General features: G+C 39.9%; 1 protein-coding gene across 1 annotated transcript in view; it reads right to left on the bottom strand.

The window, feature by feature from the left end:
- Positions 1-17,740, bottom strand: part of LOC138630951 (RAS guanyl-releasing protein 2) — a 29,544-nt gene extending 11,804 nt beyond the window's left edge. Inside the window, exons 1-12 of the mRNA XM_069715620.1 lie at positions 17,584-17,740; positions 17,286-17,388; positions 16,965-17,021; positions 16,509-16,640; positions 15,836-15,986; positions 14,181-14,354; positions 9,002-9,118; positions 8,313-8,594; positions 3,914-3,988; positions 2,841-2,960; positions 2,277-2,392; positions 2,015-2,156 (exon numbers count right to left, since the gene is read on the bottom strand). Coding sequence (XP_069571721.1) covers positions 2,015-2,156; positions 2,277-2,392; positions 2,841-2,960; positions 3,914-3,988; positions 8,313-8,594; positions 9,002-9,118; positions 14,181-14,354; positions 15,836-15,986; positions 16,509-16,640; positions 16,965-17,021; positions 17,286-17,388; positions 17,584-17,653 — 1,539 coding nt within the window. The 5' untranslated portion in view covers positions 17,654-17,740. The remainder of the gene's footprint in view (positions 1-2,014; positions 2,157-2,276; positions 2,393-2,840; positions 2,961-3,913; positions 3,989-8,312; positions 8,595-9,001; positions 9,119-14,180; positions 14,355-15,835; positions 15,987-16,508; positions 16,641-16,964; positions 17,022-17,285; positions 17,389-17,583) is intronic.
- Between the last annotated feature and the right edge of the window lie 1,193 nt (positions 17,741-18,933).

Genomic DNA, 18,933 nt, shown 5'->3' with positions numbered 1-18,933 from the left:
TCAGTTTGCCAGCACGAAGAAAAAAAGCCACTCTGGCCTGTAACACTTGAAGACTCTCTCCTTTAAATCTATCCTCCCCACTGCATTCACAACATAAACAAGACTGAACAGATCCAGTATGGAAACTGAGTCTGCAACGTCATCATCTATCAGAACTTATCAACCTGATTAACTGTAAAATTGTATATGTGGTTTCAGATTAAAAGACTCATATGGTGTGCAGCTTTAACTGGTTTGAACATCAAAGGAGGAAAATTGCAGTGGAAAAAAAAGAACGGATAATTCCATCGTGATTATCTGAGGTCACAGGAATAGACTGGTGTTGGACCACCCCTCTTCATTGCCAAAGTCTGCATTCCAGCAGGATAAGGTCACCACACAACGTGTCCATGATGGGTTTGTTTAGAAGTGCTAGTTCCCTGCAGGAACCTCAATGCACCAAATACATTAAAAGAAAAGCTTTTAACAGTATCAAACCCGTGAGCAGCTAATGTAAAGAAGAAGTGGCTTGACCGTAGGACACACGGCGCAGACAAACAGCCCGGGAAGAATTTGTGATATTTTTTTTCCCCCATTATTCTAATTAGACTGTTTTAAGGTGGAGTTGTCAGAGTGAATGACCACTCCAGCAGTAGTATAAGAGATATATGTCGACAGATTGTATGCTACTCACTATTATTCTATGAAATCTAAACTGTCGGGAGCCAAAACAAAAACTGTACACACCACTCTGTGCAGCCTCTCTGAGCCTCCAGCTAAACGCTTGCTGCATCCTCCTGAGATGTTAAAACTCACCCTCTGTGCTATGTTTCCTCGCTCTGTGCATTTAGTAAAACTCATCTGTGAGCCATTAATTAAGACGTAAGGCTAAAGGAGGCTGCGGGCGAAACAGCAGAAGATTATGAGGATCCATGTAAGACGCTTGAGTTGAGTGAACGCTGCAGTGTTTACTGGAGCCCCCCCCCCCCCCCCCCCGCTCGGCTTTCTGCAGCGTGTCTGAGACAAGTGCTGAAAAACGGGCTGCAGGAAAATATTGTCATTGCAAAGGAGCCAAGAGGAAAGTAGAAAGCAGGCAGATGAGGAAGCGGCTGGTGTATCTACCTCTGCCAAACACACACAGATGTATTCAGAGGAGGAAGCACGCTGCCAGAGTCCTTATCTTTCCCTGCTCTCTCTTCTGAGTTTCCCCTCATGATGGTTTGAAAATGCCAGAGTTTCCCCTGGAGAACATTCATTTGCACGTATACGAGCGTGTTGAATGTTAATGGAAGTCTATACAAATAATCTATGCCATGCTTCTCTTTTGAGCATGCAGTAGTTCATATGCAATCTAAAGAATTGAATGGAATAGCATCTCCAGTTCAATCCAGAAGCCCTGTTCCTGTTCTCATTACAGCTGAGTGCTGACTCACTGTCTGTGTCGAAATAACAGAGGGCTCCTTGGGGGACTTTGGGGAATGTTAAGGGCCACAAACACACACACACACACACACACACACACACACACACACACACACACACACACACACACACACACACACACACACACACACACACACACACACACACACACACACACACACACACAGATGTAAGACTGCCACAAAGCAGAGTTATCATCGCTCCATATTTCCCAGAATGCAACTTCAGCAGCATGTGGCTGTAGCTCAAAGTAATTGGCATTGCCCTGACCTGACAGGAGGAACCTCTAAGAGATGCACTATCACGCGTCGCCAGTGGCTGCTGAGACAAATAATGAATTGCAAATGGTCTGTGCAGCTACGTGGCTGTGCAACGGCAAGGTGAGCACTGATGACCCTTGACCTTTTCAAGCAAACTATGTCATTTGCCATCGACTGAGACTATGAATACATCAATAACACGAGAGGAAATGAAAAATATAAGGACGTCAGTATCTGAAATCATCTTTGAAAGTATAACCTGAGGATCAATGGAGGTCATAGATAGCGTCCCATGATTAATGTTCAAATGAGAACTCTAGGTGTGTACTCACAAAGCCAGCGCAGTGCTCGCAGAACGTGGGCTTGACGTAGGTGCTCTCTGTGAACGTGTGGATGAAACCCATCTTGCAGTTGAGCAGAGAGCTGGCTTTCATAAAGTAGTCAATCATCTCCTCTCTGCTGATCTTCCCGTCTCTGTGGGAGGGAGTGATGAGAGGTGAGCTCCACACAAGACAGAGTGGACATTGGCTCAGTCGACTATATAAACTGCTTAATATGGACTACTGCATGAATAATAAATCGGTAAATGCTCACTGGTTCTTGTCCAGCTCTCCAAACTTGCTGAGGTAAGGGAAGTTGTTCCTGATTGCTTCGAATTCATCCCTGGAGATGTGGCCATCGCCATCGGCGTCAAAGTTCTTGAAGACTGACTGTGTACGAGACAGTTCTCACATAATCAGGGTCAGGAGGACGATTTTACAGGCAAAACAATTACCTATATAACAATTTAATCAATATGTCTGAAAATGATTTCTATCAAATCACTCACTCTTAATAAAGCTGACATGTTTTTGAGCAATTCAACAAGTGACCAATAAAAATAATATGGACACAGCTCAGGAAACTGCCTCAGTAATGTCAATAATACAGCAATATCAATTTAAAGTTTTTTTTTTATACTAACCACTATACACTGTTGTTATTTCAGACCAATATCTATCTATGCAACTAGATAGATGGATGGATGGATTATGATCAGGGTTTTTATTTGACCTTCCCAGCTCTGGTAATTATGGTGAAAGATTAGAGAACAACAAGATCTTATTATTCATCCTTCCGGTCCCTCACAGGCACTGAGAGAGGGGCTGAGAAACTCACCTCCACCATCTTCTCAATGTGTTTCTTGATGACCGTCGGGTCGGCGTTGGGCTTCACCGACACAGCCCACTCATCGATCACAGTGGGGTTGGGGTCAGGTGCGGGGACGGGGCTGGAGTTCTGCAACAGCCAAAGAGAACCCAAAGACCACGAGATCAATATCAAACCAGGGAAGTCTTTCAAAAAGAAAAGAAAAAGCTGCTCCTCAGTGGGACAAAATGGCATGAGAAAATGAAAACAAAGGTTTCTGATATGATTTGTAACATTCATTTAAAAAAAAAAAATCTATTATAGAATATATCAAATCTGATATTTATGTACATTTGAACTTTAAACAATGGTGAGGATTCATCATGAAGCTCAACATGGGGCACTGAATCCCTCTGAAATGCAGACAGTTTAGAGCTCGCAGCTTTACAATTGCTGGATGATGCCTCTCAAAAGGCAGAGTGAAAATTAGCACCATCCGCAATATCAAGACGGAAGTAAAGCAAAGCATATTTCTGCCAAATATACGGTATTCTAAGCAGTGGGGGAAAGTAACTAAGTACATCTGTATTTAAGCATGATTTACAGGTATTATTACTTTACTTCAGCATTTCTATTTGATGCTTCTTTATACTCCCACTCTGCTACATTTATCTGACAGTTTTAATTACTTGTCTGATCAATTCTCTTGATACCTAAAATGTATGATTAGTTTCTTTACATGCATTAATATACAAAGATTAGACACTTCAACAGTATTATGTGTTGAAATTAGCTCAACCATGACAACATTAATATGCTGCTCAGTATTCCAGTAATTCATATATATAAAAAATAGAAGACTCTAAACTGGGCCATATTGCACAATAAATACTTTTACTTTTGATACTTTAAGTACATTTTGCTGACATTACTTATATGTACTTTCACATCAGTAAGTTTTTGAATACAGGGCTGCTACTTATAATTGAGTGTTTTTTCTATGTGGTATTTCTACTTTTAGACCTGATTACTCCTTCCGCCACTGATTCTAGGAAAAGGTCGGAACGGGACACGTGGGATGTTTAAGTCAGCGTGATGCTTACCGCTGGCTTGCGAGGTTCCCTCTGAAGAGACATCTGGTAGATCTCCTCCTCTGTGTGGTACTGGTCCAGAGAGACCTGCATGGAGAGCCAGTGTGAGTGAGGCAGGTGTAAAACCTCCAGTCATTGCCGAACAATCAGGATCTCCTTAAAATGTTAAATCAGATATTCACCAAAGCATTCATCTCATCATTTTGCCCTTTATTTTCTGTGTCTAGTCATTAAATGTAAAATATTTACTATATGTATGTTTTCTTTTGATGTCTGTGGAGATACATACCATCTAATGTTACATTCAAAGTTGTTGTTTTTTCTGATTTCCTTCAACTGGTCCTCTGAAATTGGACACATGGGCAACTCACTGACTCAATTTGTATTGTGAAAAATGGTACATAATCGCTTTTACGACATCATTTTTCAGTATTTTAATATAATACTGCATCCTTGAACAAAGGTAAAGGTTATAATCTCTCGTGACTCGCTGTACACTTACTGTAGGTCACATGACGTCACCTAAACTAGGTCCATTTCCAATCTCCGAAAATTAGTACGTTTTCACCTTTGAGTATCGGTTGGTTTGTTAAAGCTCCATTTCACACACACACACAAAAAAAAGTTTTCCTCTTGTCCCTGAAGTTGAATGTTTGAGTGTCACTGCTGTGCAACGTGATTGGATTGTATGTGCGGAGTTTAAACTAAATGGCTGTTTTCACATTCATCTGCTAAAGGAGGAAAGTTTCTCTGAACTCACTTCAAGTGTAATTTGACAGTTAGTTTGGAAGCAAACTTGGTTCAATGTTCAACAAGTGTGATTGCCACACAAAGTGAGAATGGACTTAACAGTGAAGTATGAGACACCTTGTGTCCAGCAGTTAAACATAGCCTATATATTTATTAACCTACATATAATTGCACATACATACCTTGTGGAATTTTGAAAGCGTGAGAGAGAATAAAGTTCATTTTGAGGACATTTAGAAACTAATTGACTTTTTTGGTGAAAAAAACGTTTCAGTCAAAAATTATGATTTCAAAGTGGACTATTTTAGATATACTTTTCTAACAATATGCACACTTGAGTACTGTAATACTATATTTTGAATAGTAGAAGAAAGGAGATCAGAACTCTTATGCAGAGACAAAGGTTTGACAGCTTTGTTCATCCTCAACATTTTGAGGTTTAACAAAGGTGTCTCAAACCTTAAAATAACTGCATCCCTGCACCGATTTCAGCCAAAACCATCCTTTATTGGAATTTTAGACCGACTGTAAACGTTACTGAAATAGACATAAAGTGATAAAACTTTACTGAAACAGTTATAGTTACATCTATTTCTTTGTCTCTGCTCAGTTTGCTCACTCACAAACAGAGTATCCGATTATTATTGTTCAATGCTGTCGGCACTACAAATGAAAAATCCCCACATCTAAGGGCAGGTATTTCAAAATAAAAACAAATTATTTGCGTGACAAAATAGTACCATAATAAATAAGTAAATACAGTTTTTTTTAGACAAAGAGATTTATAAAAATCTTCATCTGCATCAGAAACTGCACTCCATTAAACTCGAGTGGAGTGAAGTGGTTCCCAGTACTGGCAATTAGTCACTGTGCACTGCTAATGTTCAGCCCTGAAGGCTTATGGAAAACATCCTAATGACTCCACACTTATAACACACTGTTTACACCAGACTATGCAGATATGTTTAAAAGTTATTCATTGTGTTCAAATTTATTTTTATTTTCCACCGCAGACTCCATTTTCCAGTTATTAAACATTGTCACACACACATCTCTTCATTATTGTTAAGTAGAGCAATCTCTTAACACAGCTACTATGGCAAGAGGTGAAAGAGAGGCATCTATTTTTCATTTGTTTTGCTCCAGTTAACACATTATAGCCAACTGCCACACAAGCATCCACTGCATCCGATGTCGGCCTCAAATTGTTTTCCTCAGAGCTGTTTGCGAACTGTAGTTGTGTTTCCTGTCTTTTATTGAGCTGAAGTGGTAAACATAGAAGAAGAAAAAAACATTTCTTGTTTGGCCCACTGATTTAGTAGAGCTTACACTATATGAGAGCAAAGGTTCAGTTTAAATGGGTCAGGATCATAAAAAAGAGGATAATTAATCTGGAAGGCTGATAAATATGAATAAAAGAAGAGGAAAATTATAATTAAACCTGTGTGGTTTGCTTATCTTAACTCTCCACGCAGGCATGCCTTCTCTTTTTCATAAATTTGGAGGATTTATTGGCTTTCTTTCCATCTCATGGCTGCAAGTCAAACAGAACGCAAGTTAGATCAACTCTAATAAGCACTGGCATAAGATAATTGGGTATTGACTCTGTCCAGCAAACTTTCCTGGTGCCTCTCAGCTCCAAAACTTGTCAAATTGTTTTTCACATTTTCACAAAAAAAAAAAGGAGGGAAGCCAGCTGCAATCTCACACCAGCACCTGCAGCCAGATTGAGTAATTGATGTCTTGGGATTGTTTAAACTCAGAAAGTGCCCCTTCTCAAATTCCGGAAACTCTTATCTGCATCTGCCAAAAATACTGAGACACAAACACACACAGGGCCTGTGAAGTTGTTGTGCTTAAACAGAGCCTCAGCTTTCACGCTGAAGGCAGCACCAATGCAGGGATCAGTTTCAGTCAGTAGTCTCTGGCCTCTGGCCTCCGACTAAATATATAATGTAAGCTGCACTGAAATGTTTACTCAAACTCTTACTGACAAGTGTATTTTTCGAAATAAGAAGTTTGTGATTTTCATTCAATGATTGCTTTTCAAACACATCTAATATTTTGATTTCCACCTGAAATTTTGCTTTCTGCATGTGTTTTAAATTTCATCCCATCATGTCACATTTTAAGGTGAATATATTTGATGACTTAATAACATGTTGTGGGGGGGATTATATTGGTGATTAATAATTTAATCTAATTTGATTCAATTTTATTTATATAGCAAATTACAACACACGTGGAAGGAAAGTAGTGTTCTCTCAGTAAAGACAGGAAAGAAGTGACATGATTACTGTTACTATTGCTGATGAATAGTTTGACTTGTACTTTTATAATGAGACTATTTATGTTTGTTGCACTTTGAAAATCAAGTTCTGAAGTAAGAGTAGTGAGAAAACACAGAGCAAATGAGTAAAGCTGCAGTATCAGTATAGCATATTGTGATCTTTGAGGTAAAAGGCTTTCCTGTTGTGTTGAGATTTAAAAGGTCACCGTTTCTACTGAGGTGCCCTGTCAGATAATTTCAGGGCCAAAGCAACCAGACGGGCAAAGCTCTTCAGTTTTTACTCAGGATAAAAAAAACACACAAGAAGTTTCAGTGCAGGTTAACAATTTAAAGCTCAGCGAGGAGATGCTGAAACATGGGCGACGACTCTGTGTCCTGGATAAAAGCATTGTTCAACACAATGGAATTTGGCAACAAGATAACAGTATTACAATAATGAAAGCAAAAAGTAAATGCCCTCTTTAATCCTTATTGTATCTCTGAGTGCCAGTATTAGCTTTCTTTTTTATTCAAAGGGGCACTCTTTAGTGCACACTGTGTACGTGCATTGTCATTTGGAGGACACAGCTTATGGAAAGGACTATATAACTACTCTGTGTATGGGTTTGATGAAATAACAGAAATGCTGTAGAACAAATTGAAGGTGTGGGTTTTAATACTGAACATTATCTAGGCAGACAGGGTAAAAAACACAACTGGGTTGCATTATGGGAAACGTAGGATCCAGAGTTTTGGGAGCTTGACTCATACTAGGAACTGAAGGTCAGGATAAATAATTAATTCATTGTTTAAATAGGTTAAAATGATCTCACATTAGCCACTCAAAGTGCTTGTGACTGTTATCATAATTAATGTTTTGAATCCACACTTGGTAACGATTTCCAACAGTCAAATCTTATTTATTCCTCAGAGGTGATATACTGGCTATTCTAACCGCTCTGGACAATATCGGTTGAAGACATGTGAATGCTTCACGCGTGGATTGCTTCGGTTACATATCATCTCTGGCCTTTGAACACAGATTTTGTCCCAGCTGGCTCCAACAGTCCGTCTGACCATGAGCCAGTCAAATCACAGCAGAACAAAATCTGTGTATCAACCAGGCTGTCTGTCACACGGGTCGGACATAAAGTTGTTCTCCTTCTCAACATTTTTCCTCCTACTTCATTTACGTCTGGCTGATCAACAAACGCTTTCGAAATCTGTTGCTCTTCATGACGAATAATAAACTCACAGCCCCCTGATTCAGGACCGGGATTTTGCTGTTACAATTGGTTTGAATCTTTTCTTTGCAGGTTGCTGTATGAATTCAGGCCAAACATTTATCTTGGACTCTGCACATGCACATTCTGTCCAGCCTTTCACACTCACTGTAAGCAGGTTGAGCAGGTCTGTGTTGGCATCCACGTTGGGCGGCGTGGTCTGGATGAGCGCCAGCTCCTGCAGGATGGCATACAGCTGCTGGCTTTTCGCCAGGTTGACCCGTGTCTTCTCTTTGTCGGCCCAGTCTGACAGTGCCACATGGACGGCTATCAGGTCCTTCAGGTGCACGCCAAGAATGGGGAATCTGAAGCCCGAGCACTCAGAGAAACGCTTGCGGTATTGGCTGTAGTTCCCACATGATGTCACCAGTTCAATTAAGTTGTTAAAAACCTGCAATTGAATGATTGTAGGGGGAATTTGAGGGGAGAGGATGGACATGAGAGTTGGCAGGAAAGCAAAAGGCTGTCTCATGAGAGATTAGTTTAGAAGATTCAAAAACATTCTGTAAGACTTCCAGATGGACTTGCATAACTGAAGAAACACTGCAACTCCCCCAACTGTTGCATTCAACTTTCTGACCATGCAGCCCAAACTCATAGTTCTATAAAGATAGTGTGTAGGAGTAATGGGCACAGATAAGGAGCTTGGCAGCTCTCGGAGGAGATGTGGATTACGGAATTATGATCCAATATCACTTGTAAACTAAGTGCATTGACACGTGGGGAACATTGAGTTTGTCAGGGAGTGTCTGGCTGTAGATGCCAGAAATAGATCAGTGATGGTAGAAGCTACTGCACCTTGTTGGTTTCTGCGCTGATGTGTGTCTGCGTGTCTTTGAGACGGGAAATGGAGCTGTTGCTCAGGCCGCCCACCACCGCCATCAGTGTGTTGAAGTTCTGCAACTGCAGCAGCTTCTGTCAACGGAGAAGGAAGAAATATTAGGAGTGGGGAGGGGTGAGAGAGGAGGCAGTATATGAATGTGTAAGGCGCTGCCAAAAAAGCACGTTGCCCAAAAAGGATTTTAAGGGAATGAGAAAGAGGGAAGGCAGAGCAGGTTAGAAAGGAGTTACAAGGAGTCAGAAAAATAAACACTTTAGACAGCGAAGGCAGAGACTTTTAGATATGGAAAGTCTGCACAGTGTTCAGCAGCTCAAATGCACATCTGAACATGAACCTGGTGTGAATGCACCAAGACTTTCCTGAATGTTGTAACCTGTCCATGTCAAAGTAAGGCTAGCTCTTTGTGAATGGCACTCTGCGGGGCTCCACGCTGCCCTTCAGCCTGCTGGCATCTCACTGAAAATCAATGAGGTCGCAGCTGTGTGGGAGGGCTGCCAGGGGGGGATCATTTGATTCAGCTCAAACATCCTTTGGAATCAATTTGCAAAGCAGGGTGGAAGGCAGCCCATCATTTGGAGAGTAATACGGTTCAGCTACACAGCACATGCATGCAGCCATCAGTAAAGGGAGAGGTTTCATTGTGAACATGCCAGGTCTTTCCAGTGGTGTTAGAAAACGTACTGATAGGGCTGTGTCCTCGTCAGCTAGATTTGCGATGTATGTTTATCAAAGCCAGAGGGAACATTCAGAGAACATGATGTGAAAAGAATCAGAGCGGAGCTTTGCTGCGTGAAACAGAGCAGACATGTTTGCATTTTAAATATCAATGCAATTGTGCAGTGGAGAAAAAAAACTAATGAACATGAGTCATTTCCCAGTAGGAAGCTGAAATGGGACACAACTGCACCCTCAGGGAAGTTTTAGGAAATGTCAGATATTTTAAGACTACTTTCTGTGCTGCTGCTGAATACATATGAATTCAGATTGAGCATTATTTTCGTCTTTGCACGTGCTGGGATCATTTTCTGAAATATTAAAGTTTGAGGCATTTTAAATGGGCAAAGAGTTAATAAGAAAAATTTTCAGCAGGGTTGATTGTTGATGTATATGTATATGTCTCAGTGCTCGCCCATTCTGTGTGAATGAGTGAACTTCCAAAATGACCTGCGGACACTCTAAGACAGGGAAACACTGATTGTCATTGTGAAACAGTGCACAGATGCAAGATAGATCTCCAGTTCCACTAATGGGCTTAACCAGAGACTGTTTGCAGGTTTCGTGACCACAGTCATTGGTAACTAACCAGGTGCAGCTGAGCACAACTTTGAAGAGAGGCTGAATATTTTAAATATTAATACTTTAGTGGGAGGAATCAGCAGGTGGAGTCAGGGTGAGATTCAGTAACAGACAAATACATGAGCTCCTCTCATCAACTTTAAAAGCAGCACCAGGTCAAAAGGAGATAGTCAGGTTGAAGTGTCAGAGAGAGAGAGAGAGAGAGAGAGAGAGAGAGAGAGAGAGAGAGAGAGAGAGAGAGAGAGAGAGAGAGAGAGAAGGGAAAAACTCATTACTGATCATCAGTGCTTCTATTCATTTTCATAATGTCTGTGTTGCCTCATGCATTGGTGCCCCCCTGGGCTTTTGTATTCACTCCTCAGGAGCAGCTCTGAGCCAATATTTAATTATAGGTCAGGGCAGATCTTACATTGTAGGTCAAGTTGGGTTCAGAATTGTTTTGTTTTAAGCGGTACATGCAGATGGTAAACCTTTGCCGATGGGGCAGATGCAGGGTTTGAAAACTTGATCTGTTCATGGCATTGGTTCAAAGATTTAAAAAAAAAAAAAAAAAAAAAAAAAAAAGATTTTAAATGTGTGAACTTATTTGCAAAATGTTTTCATGAGAGTGTTTTATGTATTTGTGCTACTTATTAAAACCGTTACAGAAAATATTCATCAACATATCTGCAAGCAAAAAAATGTCATCGTAATAATCCGCCTGACATGACAGGGAGCAATAATTTAACTCTGAATTGAGGTCTCATAAAAATGTCGGCACACATTTGCTTCCTCAATGCAGTCATGACCAGGCATGACCTTTACTGAAGCAGGTTAGCGGTTACCACGGTTATCTACTGGTTCAGGAGTGAACCCAATGCCAAAGATAACTTGGTATTTCACTCGGTACAGGCCACAGGTCACTGGATTACACTCGTGGGTGATATTACTGACGAAAATCTTCCTCTGTTACATTACAAACTGTATTTTGAATACAGTTTTATGTTGCAGTACTTAAAACGGCAAACAGAAAAAGGAAGAAAATTTCAGACAGGTGTTTATCGGTTTTGGGGAGGTATGCATGTGTCACAGATTTACACGAAGACTGCACTGGCCTAACGCTGGCTTTGCACCTGCAGGAAAATGGAACCTTAATCTACAATATTGTTAGAAACTCTGTGAGGACGTCCTCCAACACAGCAATGCTTTGAGGTAACTGTTAAAATCTGAATGCTGACCATGCCAACCATGACAATGCTTATATTTTATTATGAGGGGTGTTCAAAATGTTTTGCACACCAATGGGGCAGCACAGTAATGTGCATGGAGTAAGGAGAAGCTGTAATTTACAGGAGGAGTTTAACAGGGTCACCAGTGTGCCTTTGCATGCCAGCATGCTAAAATCTATTAAATAGCATAGAACTAAAACTAAAAGCTGCATAGGTCGTTCTCACGCATTCTATGGATCTGACTGTAGATGTTCATCAACAATGCTGGTCAATAGCGGCATCTGTCCTCAGCTCCACAGTGTCACGGCTTCATTAAACGCTGGAACAAGTCCAAGTGTGGAGTATCAATGAGTGTGAAACACTTAGTGTTGGGCTTCCCTGACATACAGCCTACAGAGATGTTAGAGCACTGGTGTACTGTGACAGAGCGAGGTGGAGAAAACCTGCAGAAACTAAATCAAAGACTGACTTCTGCTCTGCACATAAAGAGAGGGCAGAGTAAATGGAGAGAGGGATCTGACGGCGACATCTCTTAATGATGACAACAACCTCGCAGAAGACTTTCAATAAGTAACGAGTACGCATTCAACCAGAGCACTGCATTATTAGGATGGAAATTCGTGCGCACTTTCTGTGGTTGACTGAAGGTCCCTCGCACAGCGGAGATGAGTAAATTGTCGCTGAGAGGGAGAACTCAGCCCATCTGGCAGACCAAAGCAAATGATACCATCAAGCTGAAATAAAAATCAATTACAGAGAAGCGCAGGATGCCATTTAAAGGGATGATTCTGTGCTGAAAGAATGACGGTCTCCAGACATATGGTCAGAGAACCATGTAAGGCAGCTAGCTGGCAGTTCTGTCTGGGAATTTGTGGGAGAGACAAGATTACGTTAAGATTAGGATTAGAGCCATCCTGAACTGTAGATGACTGTGGATGATTACAGACAATGAATGTAGGAATACATTGATAGGTGCAGACAATCTAAATGGTATTTAGCTTTACTTTGTGCAGTAGGAAGGAAGATTATCATTTAGATAGAAAGGTGGGAAATCTTGGCCATAAGATTAGTTCAACAGGTCAATGTGCAGCGGAATAAATTAAATTCTGTAAAGGGAACACTCGTCTCCACAATTACAGCTAAACCTGCAGGGAGAAGAATATTGAATGCTAGTGGGATGGTTCAGAGATGTCAACTGGTTGCTCGGTCCACCACTTTGCTGCAGACCAATATCTAACAATTATTTGACAGATTGTCAGGACATTTTGTGCAATACATTTATGATCCCCACAGGATGAATCTCAATTAGGGCAAAAACAAATGACTATTGTCGTAATTTATTCATTTCCTGATTCTTTTATTTCGATTAATTGTTGTGAAAGTGACAAACATTGCTTTTCCCACCAAGGCAATTCCATCAGTCTCAGCTATACTGTGTTTATTTAGCTAACATGCTAAACAACAATAAACCTGGTTAACTTCACTTTAGATACATAAACATGCTGTGCCTAAGTACAGCTTTAAACAGACGCTAGCATCGCTGTAGACTTTTTTTTTTCTGCACAATTCCTGCAGGGAGAATAATTTTGGAGGACTGACAACTTTTGTAGATAATTATATTCAATTTCAGTCAGTCATTTTTCTGTATATAGTAACTTTAAAGTCCCCCTCCATTCTTGGACGTTTGAGCTTCGCTGTACAGAATGATGAACGTTCAGAGTTCGACATTCAGTTTAACTTTTGAAATGAAAAATTTGATTTACAAATTCATACATTCTGGATTTTCAAAGGAGATATGCTGAAGATGTCAGTTGAAGAATTTCCAACCAGGTAATTTTACTTTTTTTCATGGAAAAAGACAAATTATGTTTTCAGTATTGTTATGTGTCGTTTAACATATCAGGGGGGAATTTTTAAATCATCCAAAATATGTGTTTCCCTCACACCTTTTATTCCTGTCTATACCTGACATTTCATAAGCAAGCTGCATATATGAGTCATGCTACCTGTAGAAACTCCCCAGGGATGCCTCTGTTTTTGTTATTTCTAACTATTCTACCTCTATTTAAATAAAATGGTAGTCACACTACGCTTTAACCTTGAATTATGTTCAAAAAGCTCCCACTAATATTTGAGATTTGTCACGTTTTATTATCTATTTGTTTCAATGAAATGTAAGATTTACATACTCCTTCATTATGTGAGAGATTTATTAAAGTGCTTATGCCTGAAAAAGCCATTGAAAAATGCTAAAACTGCGTCACCACCCGGTGAACCAACTCTGCTTTTCTTAATTCCAAGAGATGCCAGGTTTTCCCTCAGTAGGAACCTAAACATGCTAATACCTCCAAAGCCTTTGTTGAATACATTTCTCACAATCCGTGCCTCTAATGAAAGAGCACGACATCGCAAGTGTGTGTGTGCAAATCATCTAAGCTTCGCCATGCCTTTACCCTTTTCTCTATACCCCTTGGCTTTCACTGTCAATTCTAATTCCAATTTTTTTTTTTTTAAGAATTTCTGCTCTTTCTCTCTGGCCTGAAGCGATCGCCCTCTATCAGTGTCCTTGTCCGTGCACCCTAAACCCCCACAACTTTCCCAAACCCAGTCTTAATGGGCCCTGCAGACAGACCTGTGCCACTCTGATGAAATGGGAGATGACAGCAGCTCTCTGCGGGGCAGTGGGCTTGCTGAGCACCATAAGCTGGATCCACTGCGAGACGCTGTTAAAGAGGGTGATGAAGCGCTCCAGGATGGGGTTATCCACCGTGCAGCCGTGCATTACAAAGCTGTGGTAGTCCTGAAACTGAAAGAAAAGTGGAGCATTGAGAACTTTCATCTATTTATAAAAAAAATTTAAAAAATGCTGTAGAACATAATCATATCCTACTATTCATAGAAATTCGAACGATTGTACCCTCTGATGATGGTATAATTCTGGACATGATACAATGCAAAGCCTGGCCAAAATACACGGGGAAAAAAACCCCACAGAATTTAAAGATATGTAATATTAGGGAAATTATCTTTACATGCAGATAGTTAATTTTACCTGACAAGAAATTTCAAAACAAGATGGTTCCAGTCTAGAAAGAAGTAAACTCTGAGAAGTGTTCAAAGGTTTGAAATAAATACATACAACTTAAAAACTTTTTTTTTTTTAAAAAAGGCTTGTACAACCTTGAGTGGATGTTCACCAGACATGTTTCTTTGTATGTGGTTAAAAGGAACTGAATATACTGTAAGGATGCTTATGAGAAAAATACAAGTGAAATTTACTTGAATTAAGTCAAATGATGTGCCTGGGAAAGCAACAGATAATCCATTTATACTAAAAAATAAGGTCACATAGCTTTCAAATCTAAATATAAGATCATCTCACATGATAAGATCTAGTGTTTGACCTGTACCATATTAAAAAAAAAAATCTTATATCCAAGCAGTTTTTAACCCTTAATGTATTACTAGTGGCACAGGGAAGCAATGCAATTTTGTGGGGTTTTTTTTAAGTTGGTATTTTTGTACAAATTGAGGGTGTGGAGTTTGAAAAACAGCATCTGGCCTGGGAATGACAGATGCGACTGAGATGCATCATGGGAAATGTAAGCCGCATAGTGGAGACTAGAATTCCAGATATTTCAAGCTCTGTTGCTTTGATCATAATGGCTCTTTTTTTTAAATGTGTCCCCCAGCTTTATGGTAGTGAAACAGTGTAAAAAAACACACAAAAAAACAAAAAACAAACAAACTGGGGGGCCCCTTTAAAGGCATAGTTTGACCATCTTAAAAAATATGATCACTTGATTTCCCACTAAGAGGTACATGACAAGATTGAGAGTGCTCTCGTTTCTGTACAATAAATAAATAGCCTATCAACAAGTTCTTGTCATTATTATAACTAAAACTCTGTCATAAATGCCCTTTTGTACCTCTAGGTTAGATTTGTTTCATTTTGAGCCAGAATCTTTTTTAGAAGAGGCACACAGACAAAGTCAAGAGAGATGCCACTGCCCCCACTGTGCCATCAGCACCACCACACTAGAATAAATGATCTAAAAAAAATCTTCAAGCATTTAAATCTCCTTTGCCTTTGCCTCCCGAAATAACACTCAAAGAGAAATATGTCTCCAGTAAACTAATATAATTACTGCCCAGTGTGAATTTTTAAGTACTATTGCTTAGCAACTACCAAGAGTCTGTGGCATGTAAACACCAGATTACTTGAGAATTTTAGGAATTCAAGAGCTGTAAACATCCCATGAGATGCACAGCTGTGGTCAAACTGACCAGGATCTTGCAGAAGGATTTGTACTCCAGGTAGGTCAGGTGTTCGGCCAGCTCACAGGAATCGAGGTGGTCGAACAGCAGCGACATTTTCCTCTTTTTGGACATAGATGGGACGCGCTGAGTCACCTGACGCTTCCATTTATATGACGGCCTAGAGGAGAGAGACAGCACAGTTTTCTCTGCTTGGGTCTTCTGGAACGACACCATAAAAGATTATATGAGGATCAGCTTTATAGCCACTGCAAAAGTTAGAGCTGCACTTAAAGTGGTGTTGGATATCAAAGCAAAAGTATGGTGAAAAGAACTATGGCATTACATAGTGGCCACCATCAACAAAATGCCAGAAGCCCTGTGAAACCTGAAATATATTAGCAAATTACTACTGCGCAACTTTTTTAACAGATTTTATTTTAAGGAGAGGATATTCCCTCGTTTAAAAAATGTCAGCTAAGTCACATAGTTTCACAAATTCGTCTTTTTATAGCGCAATACACAGTAGTCACATCGTAATGGCTTTTATGAGAAAAGGATAAGTCACTGACCCCGTATAGCACAGCTCAGCAATTTCAAATAGGAGGCAATAAATAGGCTTGCTGACACAAACACCCACAGACAGCCACATTTTTCCGCACTGTCAATAACACGCGCCACATTCAGCAACCAATTCACTCACACACTGTCGAGGTCGATGAGCCGGCTCTGGCTCTCGTTGCCCTCGGTGGTCAAGAGGTCTTTATAGTCTTTGATCTGGTCCGCCAGCTCCGGGTTGAGATTGAACTCTGCGGGGAACTCAGAAATCCAGTACCTGGAAGAAAGACCAAAGGAGGAGAGAGAGACAGATGCTGACATGTACTGAGAGGAAAATAGACGTGTTTACATCTACACAACAATATGACTGTTATTGAGTTTAAGAGCTTTTATATGAAGATAAAATGTGACTTTTTACCAAATGATGGAGCTTCTGTGTAGCATGTTAGTGTTTTAATATTCACTGGAAACAAAATACGTGAATCAAACACATCAAGAAGACCATAAGACAGAAACAAATTTAAAAAAAAAGATGACAGCTGTAAAGAGCAAAGATCAGAAAGGAGAAGCACTAGATGAGACAGACAAGATAGTTGATTACTTGACGAGGTGACATATTCTTGATCGGCGCTCAGCAGTGCAGCTCTCCTCTTGAGATCTGATCCAAGTCAAGGTGCAAATTGTTGTCAAACTTGTAACTGTTTCCTCTGCTTTAACACTACAAGTTCCTTTTAAATCTCATTAAGAGTTAACGGATTTAGGAGAACAGAACAGACTAAACACTCTTCTTCAGTGATCTTCCCCTATACAGAAAATCGTGCTTTAATTCCATTGCTTTGTGTGTGAAGAAAATATTCACTGATAAACACCAAAAAACATTAAATGCATCTTTGATGTAGCAGAAGCCAGAGGTGAAGGATACTTGAACACAAGCTTCTTAGCCATGTCAGTAGAAGGAATATACCAAGGGTGCATCATGAGGAAATTGCGGACCAAGGCAGCATCCTTCAATGTGCCCTTCTCATCTATAAAAAGACAATAAGATGACCCTCATCATCAGGAAGGTATCACACCGCCTTTCAGTTAGTCTGTATATCCATTTTTGGCAGTTAGTGCACAACAACATACATTTCTGCATGAATATATATATCATCGTATATAATTCACTTTGAAATTAAATGACTTTTACATATGACATGAATGACACTTAATTGACCAACCGAAGGCCTGGATGGATGCCTCCACCAGCTCGTCCACCGTGGCAGACTGTTCTGATAATATGGACTCCATCACTCCCTTCCTCTCAGTTTTCCCCTCGTTTCCCTCTCGGCGGTTTGGCTCTCGTGCCTCTCACTAAACACAAAAGAAGATGAAAAGAAAGGATCAAAAGGCGAGCAAAAAAAGGAGAATAATTATAAAGCAAAAGGAGAGAGAAGAAAATTCACAGCGTAATTGTTGTGTGGTCAGTTATTTTGCATCTCTGCAGTGAGGGAGATAATCAGTGAGTGTTCACGTTTCGGGCTGGTATGATGGTATTGTTAGTGAAATTTAATTGGGATATGTGCCTGTCAGTGTCATCCACTACTGATATGATGGTTTTATTTGCCCCGAACACATTCAAGGAGTCAATGTACAGAATCTGCACTGAAACTAGTTCCACTTGAAGGAGCGTATTTTTAATTGGTCCAGCTTTCAGCGGAAAATCTAAAAAAAATATCTTGTTTGAGTCTGAAATGCTGAGATGCTTTTGCAGGTGTTTTTTTTTTTATTGGTTTTTTTTTTACTGCAGTTGAAACGGAGGGCAGTTAACATTTTAAATGTTTATATACTGCTGCCATAACACCTCAATACTACTGCAAAAACTGCACCTGTTTGGGATTCCTTCACGAAGATAAAACATTCCTTATCAGCGAATAGCTGCTGCACCACTTACAAGCTGCTTATAAATGATTGGTTCAGTATTAAATTACTATTTTCACACTATTTGTGGTATTGATCATTTTACTTAAAGCTATAGTATGGAACTTTAACAAACCTTTGCTTAACAAGTTCACAAAATGCTAATGAAGCCGATTCCCACAAGATAAATATCTCTGTATTTTACAGTAGTTTTTATATCTGCTGTCTGGTGAGACATTCCTGCACTGGCCGGATAGGCAGATCATGCATGCCGCAGACTTAGCCGACTTAGTCAACTAACATTCAGTTTAAACTCGGCTAACTTTAATATTTTGAATAAATACAAATTAAAAAAAAGATGTGGCTCTTTGATTCCTTTTCAATGTTTTTGAACTGAAAAGATTCAATTCTGACTGTAAAACAAGTTATTTCGCTGACATTATTATTCCTTTTATTTCATTTATCCACCGTTTTACAGCTGCATCAGTAGCGATGGAGTCGGCTATGCTAGCCTATGATGTAAACACAATGTTGACTGATTTGTTTTGTAATTCCTCTCACTAGCAGGAGGGGAAACAAAAGTAAAGAACATGAAAAATTCAAACATTACAAATGGAAATAGCAAAATGTAAAACATGAATACCACCTAAAATATTGACTAGTTTTTTTTT

This window comes from Brachyistius frenatus, unplaced genomic scaffold (assembly GCF_029030835.1).
Source record: "Brachyistius frenatus isolate BFR_SWC_R1_liver_20210118 unplaced genomic scaffold, ASM2903083v1 Contig_145, whole genome shotgun sequence".
NCBI classification, from domain to species: Eukaryota; Metazoa; Chordata; class Actinopteri; family Embiotocidae; genus Brachyistius; species Brachyistius frenatus.
The sequence above is the reverse complement of the archived record's forward strand: the minus strand, read 5'-3'. Positions and strand labels throughout refer to the sequence as shown.